The sequence below is a fragment of the Kryptolebias marmoratus genome, linkage group LG16 (assembly GCF_001649575.2).
Source record: "Kryptolebias marmoratus isolate JLee-2015 linkage group LG16, ASM164957v2, whole genome shotgun sequence".
Classification (NCBI taxonomy): Eukaryota; Metazoa; Chordata; class Actinopteri; order Cyprinodontiformes; family Rivulidae; genus Kryptolebias; species Kryptolebias marmoratus.
In genome coordinates this window covers 23,745,971-23,752,258 of record NC_051445.1, presented here as the reverse complement: position 1 = coordinate 23,752,258, position 6,288 = coordinate 23,745,971, and the positions used below count along the sequence as shown (strand labels likewise).

The 6,288-nt window shown below is 45.2% G+C and overlaps 2 protein-coding genes across 3 annotated transcripts in view; both read right to left on the bottom strand.

Moving 5' to 3' along the window:
• faxcb (failed axon connections homolog, metaxin like GST domain containing b) overlaps window positions 1–4,728 on the bottom strand; it is an 18,642-nt gene extending 13,914 nt beyond the window's left edge. The window contains exons 1-2 of one of the 2 annotated variants that reach the window (XM_017413267.3): window positions 4,502–4,728; window positions 1,974–2,095 (exon numbers count right to left, since the gene is read on the bottom strand). In XM_017413267.3, coding sequence (XP_017268756.1) covers window positions 1,974–2,095; window positions 4,502–4,534 — 155 coding nt within the window. In that variant the 5' untranslated portion in view covers window positions 4,535–4,728. Of the gene's footprint in view, window positions 1–1,973; window positions 2,420–4,501 lie in introns of those variants that run through there. The other variant, XM_017413266.3, reaches the window with a different exon arrangement.
• Window positions 4,729–5,223: 495 nt separating this feature from the next.
• The window catches only part of coq3 (coenzyme Q3 methyltransferase), an 11,173-nt gene continuing 10,108 nt past the window's right edge, over window positions 5,224–6,288 (bottom strand). The window contains exon 6 of the mRNA XM_017413129.3: window positions 5,224–5,712. Coding sequence (XP_017268618.1) covers window positions 5,528–5,712 — 185 coding nt within the window. The 3' untranslated portion in view covers window positions 5,224–5,527. The remainder of the gene's footprint in view (window positions 5,713–6,288) is intronic.

The window sequence follows — 6,288 nt, the reverse complement described above, 5'->3', positions numbered from 1 at the left end:
GGGGCAGTCACCCCCAAACTGGAGCAGTGGCTACAACAGATCCCAGGAACAACATCAGACATCTCAGTCCAGAAATGTGCAGTTCTAGGCACAGCCAAGATACTGCGCAGAACCCTCAAGCTCCCAGGCCTCTGGTAGAGGACCCGAGCTGAGAGGATGAAACAAGACCACCAGCAGAGGGTGAGAAGGGAATTTTTTTTAATTATATATATATAAATATATATATACACTGTATATTGGCCCCTGCAGTGTTTTAATAAAAATTATCATCCAAGACTAATTACACCATCTTGTCATGCCACTAAATTTTTCAACATTCGATGGGGATGTGAGTTTTCCACACCATGAAATATCATCAGTGGGGACAGGAGTGAAGGGCAGACAGCTTGATGGTACCCTAAAAGACCTAAAAGGCAGCAGCTGTGGTCTTCAGTGTAAACAGTCTGGCTGAGAATGATCAGTGTTCCTGCTTGTTTTCTAGGTCAGTGGGCACAAGAGATAAAAAGCAAGCATAACTCAGCATCTGAACAAAAACAGGACTTTCTGTTCTGTTTAACTGTCCAACAAACTTTCCTGTAGGGGACATGTCACACTTTGCAGCACAGTGACACGGAGGCCAGTCCCTGTTTCCCTCAGCTCTGATTTTCTAAGGAGGGGAGGTGTTTTGATATACGGTGGGAGACAAAAGTTTAGAAGGTTTTTTGGAGACCTGTTTTCCTCAAAAGCATTTACAACCCGTACTAAAGAAAAAAAATCACGTTGGTGCAACTTATAGGCCTGTCTATACAGCAAGTAGAAGAACTGTAGAACCAAAACACATCACAACTAGTACTTTGTTGCACTTTCTTTGACTTTTATATATTTCAGTGGACCAGCACCAAGCTAAATGCTAAGTTTACAACAAAGGAAAATGCCTTATAGGGGGAGGGGAGTCAAGGTTTCTGCAACCTTTTAAAGTCTGCAAACTAAGTCTGAATGTTCAGCTGCTAGGTGAACTCTGTTGTGTCTTTGTCCATTGTGTTGGTGCTGAAACAGTCCTGGTCATGTAAGCTGCTGTCCACACTCATATGGTCCTGAAATCGTTTCAAATCCCTATGCAGTGTGCAGAAAAATGCCATGTTTTTAATCTGCACGGTGAGCCCTGGCAGCATCATTCTGTACCTATTCAAGCGAGGTCCCTGAAATCCACTTTAATAATCATGTCAATAACTCTCCGAACAGTAAAAACCTCTGTGTGTGTGTGTGTGTGTGTGTGTGAGAGAGAGAGAGAGAGAGAGAGAGAGAGAGAGAGAGAGAGAGTAAAGGCTGCCTGGACTGTGGTGGCTGCAAATGCATCACATGGCAGGAACAGATGAGCCTGCAGGCTGCAGAGCCAGCATCAGCAGCCTGCACGTGATTCAGCAGTAGCTCTCCAAACAGGGCTTACAGTGGAGGGGGAGGGGGAGGGGGAGGAGTGTGGGGGGTTGGAGAAAACAAACTACCAGGCCACTGTAACAGGATGTCCTCACTTCCCAGCACTGGCCTGGCCTCCCCAAAAATAATCCCTGTCCTGACATCACGCAGGCACGCATTATTTCCACTGTGTAAATCGCTGCAACATGGCTGAGAGTAGAGCTGCAAAACCCAGTTCTTATTTATTGTTTTTAAAAAGTGATGCTGTGTGTGTTCACTGCAGGTATGATGACAAGTCAGGTTGGCTCTGCGGGGCATAAGAGGTGTGTTTATTTACCTGGCACAAGAGCGGACGCGTGACTCATTTAATTATTATTATCACCCCCTCCCCCCCCCCTCCCCGATCATACTGTCCTGTCCTTGCAAGGAGGAAAACAAGAGCAGACACCTCATCAAGACAGATGCAGAGAAACCCCTCCTATGCGCACACTCCTGTGTAATACCAGCTCACTGTGCTGATGTGAGGAGAAGAATGACTACAAACCAAAAGGTGATAAACATCCCGGACTGTGTCCTCCTACCTGATGGCGAGCAGCTCGTGCAGTAGGTAGGCTGCAGCAGCCAGCAGGGCCCCCCCGGTAATGTACAGGGTCTTCTTCCACCAGGAGTCCGAGCCAAGAGCCGACATGATGCCTCCGTAGTCCTGCAGAGGAAAGGCGATGATGTAGCCATACAGAGACTGCTGCTGCTCGGAGCCGCACAGCCCCAGCGGCAGGCTGTGGTTCCGCCCCAGTTCAACCACACACGGCCGGCTGGAGGCGAAGCCAGCAGCCCAGTGCATCCTCCCACTTTCTGTTACCACCACCCCGTGTCCTCCCCGCTGCGCTCCCCGCCCGGCTGCATCCAAACGTCCAGTGGGAGGCCTACGGCATGGCCGCGGTGGGCTGGGGGTTATTTATCCAGAAAACGGGGGGAAGGACACATTGCGCCTCGCCCTGCTCCCGGGAAGATGCACCCAGCTCGCCTCCTCCCTTTGCTGATTCTAGAAGGTGTTGTCAAACAAAGCGCAATAAGCGCGCCTTCCGGATCAGAGTTTCAAAATAAATGTCTCTGTGGTTGGTGTAGATTTTGAGACATCCAGGACATGGGCATTGATTCACGTTGTTTAAATTGTTCTTTTTCACTTTAAGCTACCATTCCACAACTTTTTTCTACTGTTCTGCCACATTTAGCTTTTAGCCAGCCTTATGTTATTTTTAACCTATTTCTAGAATTTTACTACTTTTAGTTTTTACCTAGCACTTTGCTACTTTTGGTTTTAGCTAGCATTTTGTGTCATTCACCTTTAGTTTCAGCTTCTTCAGCACATTTCAGCAAAGTCGTTCAGCTCTCGGCATTCACACTACAGATTTGCAGAAAATGTTTATGTGAAATGAACTCACATGTAAATCACTCTCCTTCCCAGCCCCTCCTCAGGCCGTGACTCAGCAGAGCGACTACATGTTGAGGAAAAGGAACAGTCTTTTGAGGACAGTAATGTTCATATTCTGGACAGAGACGCCCGATGGTTAAAGAGAGGCGTGAAGGAAGCCATCTTTGTTCAACAAGAAGGACCAACATGAACCGGAGGAGCTCTCAGGTTTCCAACACACACATTCGCCAGTTTCACACCAGTTTGCCAAAACGTTTCTCACGTGGACCAGACCGGTAAAGACCCTAATGACCCTCAGGAGGTAGGAAAGAGAGGGAAGGGAGAGGGATTTGCATGTGAGCTCAGCTCTCATAAACAGAGCAACTCACTGCAAATATGATCCTGCATCTCCATGAGATTAAGAGTAAAGATGAAATAAAACAATTATAAAAATGAGATTGAACAGTTTTTAGAGTCGGGCAGAACTGGTTTCAGGGTTACAAGCTGTTGTTGGCACAACTTCCATAAGTCATCAGAGTCACATGAGACACTGACCCACTTCAAGAAGTGAATGGAAAACTCTTAATTCACAGTCAGAGCTGAAGAAACTTTTCAGATGAGGGATGAAACAACAAAAGGAAAGGCCTTGCTGCCTTTTATTTAACTCTAGGGATAAAGTCATGTCCTGGATGACTGAGACACCAACACAAAATCAACAGTATGTGTGCCTTCATACATATAAAGTCCTAGCATTCCTTGAAGGAATGCATATCACCCGCCACCTTTCAAGCCAGCTTTTTAGACCGAGATCATCTTATATTGAGAAATGATAGTTGTCAACTTTAAAAAAAATGTCATGTACCATCTCATGCAGCACTGCGAGACGCCGCGCTCAGAATACGTGAAGCGAACGACTCTCTGCTACTACGACACCAAATTTTAGCACATCATTCATAAAACTGACTGTATGACAGCCATTCATGTGTTTTCTAAAGTCAGCTGGCCGTGGCAGCCATCTTGAACGGGGTTGGCTCCGAAAGCTAATCTGTTGTAGAGGTTTATCCAGCAACTGTTTTCCACAAGTTTCATTCAGCGGCTCATGAGATATTTTGCTAACAGACAGACAGAGCTGACTCCAAAAAGGTAATGGCAAGTAAACAAAGTCATTTAAGGTCAATATAGTCCGTCATAACCGTGAAAAGCTCATTTAACATCCTTTTACTTTTCCTTAAAGGGGAAGTAAGACTACTTCCGGTGGTTTTAGTCTGAAGTGTTGGTAACTTGACGCAGCTGGTTCATTATTATTGTCTTCAGTCTAATGAGGAGGTCACCCGCCCTGATGAGCCCCGGGTCCCAGTGGAAACAATGAAAACGTAGAAATGTGACAAAAACCTCTCATATATTCATACAACACGATGAACTTAAGGAGACCTTCCTCTTTTACTCTGTCGCTTCAGTTTACTAACTCTAAAACTGGCTAGTTGTACTCATAAAGTCACCTTAATAAGATACGTAATGACGTTTATTTTGAAAGGCTTGCTCAGTTAATAACTATGCAGAATGTTAGCTTAATTAAAGTAAATGTAGGTCGATAATTTATCGAAGTGAAGGAAAGTGGCTCCGACCTGCTGTAACATATTTGTTTTATGTACACGGAGCAGCCCGGTTCATCTAAAACTGTTGGCTGGAAGTACTCACTCTGAAACCTCGACAGTACAGGAGCACAGTCATGTTGACGACCTGACCCGGCGGCAGCAGGTGGTTCAGAAAGCTGTTTCTTGTTCATTCCGCCGGCAGGAGGAGGGCAACATGAAGGGAAAGAGGCTTCTGTGAGCTGAGCTACATCACAGCCCGAGCCACCTTCCGTGCCACCGTCGCTTTCTTCCTCCGCTGCTCGGAGACAAGACCAACCCCAAACTGGATAAACTAATTGTGCAGATTAAATCGCCAGGACGCTGGTCTGAGGCAAAGTCCCCAACGTTGCCATGGTTACAGTCAGCGAGCGGTGCGGGAGCGCGCATTTGGGGCGCGAGCGCGGGTTCAACTCAGCCGACAGCAGGACGAATTCTAGGGTTTGTTACGCGTAAACATTATAAAATGTTTTTATATATTAATTCTACATTGTAATTTGTCATATTATTTTAGGCGAAATAACCTGTTTGAACTGTTGGTCACGTTTTTGGTCTCTTTAAGTACATTTTCCAAGCATGACTTCCTCTCTGCCACTGGGAGAGATGTGGATTACATAAATACTTCCATGTAAAACCCAATCTAATCCCACAGGGACTCTGTGCGTGTTTATTGGACAAAAATGAAAAACTAGATTTTCATTTGCAAACAGGCTCAAATCAGAATCCTCTTCTATTACATGTTTATTTAAAGGAACACAAATGGTAAAAAAAAAAACAAAAACAAATATACAAACTGCTGCTTTTTGCCAAATATTTATTCAAAAATCACCAGTCATGCAGAACAGTACACAATGAAAATGAGAAACGTCAGACTGATTTAAGCTAATCAATGCCAATACCTACTGTTTATCCAACATCATATTTATGAAAATCTTCCAAAGCTTAGAGCAATCTTCCTGCGAGTGAGCGCGTTTTATTCGACACCGAGGATGAATAAACCCAGTCTCGTGTGCTGCCATCGCAGCTTGCCAGTAGGCCGCGAGGACTCGAGCCACACATCTGAATCACTGTTTTTGTTTTCTGGCGTGCTTTCTTACGAAGGGGCCGAGCTGTGTGTGGTGGCAGGCTCGTTCACTGAGTGGGTGCAGCTCTCCTCAGCGCCATCGCTCGTTTTGACCGCGTGCAGGGCATAGTTGATGGCAGTGCTGTCGCTCCAGGACCACGCTCCGGATACCGGGTTGTACATCATGCCCTGGACAGACTGCACCGAGAAACCATCTGACAACAAAAAGAAGACAGGAGACATTTCTTTTATTATTGCACAACCTTAATTTTTTTTTTTTAATGAGATATGAAATGTAAATAAAAACAGAATGTAATGATTTGCAAATCTAAAAAAAACCCATTCTATTCACAATGGAACATAGTAAAGACATCAAATGTTTAAACTAGCTGCTCAACAATCCTGGGTCTTTACTGAATTTTTTGTTTCATGATGAGTTGAATGTTGTCTATTTGTGAGAGGTCTGGACTGCAAGCAGGTCAGTTCAGCACCTGAACTCTTCTACGAAGTCACGCTGCTGTAATGGAAGACAAACCCCTGTGGTTTAGTATTGTCTTGCTGAAATAGGCCTTCCCTGAAAAACACATCTGGATGGGACCAAATGTTCTTCTAAAATAGCGTTTCTCAACGGGGGCGGTACCACCCCCTGGGGGGCGTTGAGCGGATGACGGGGGGCGCTGGCAGCAATATTTTCAAAAAGGGGGCGTTGATATTCTTTTGGGGGGCGTTTGCTTGAAGGTAAAGTTTACACAAAAGATTCACAACAATATCAGTTTAAACTTTAAAACATT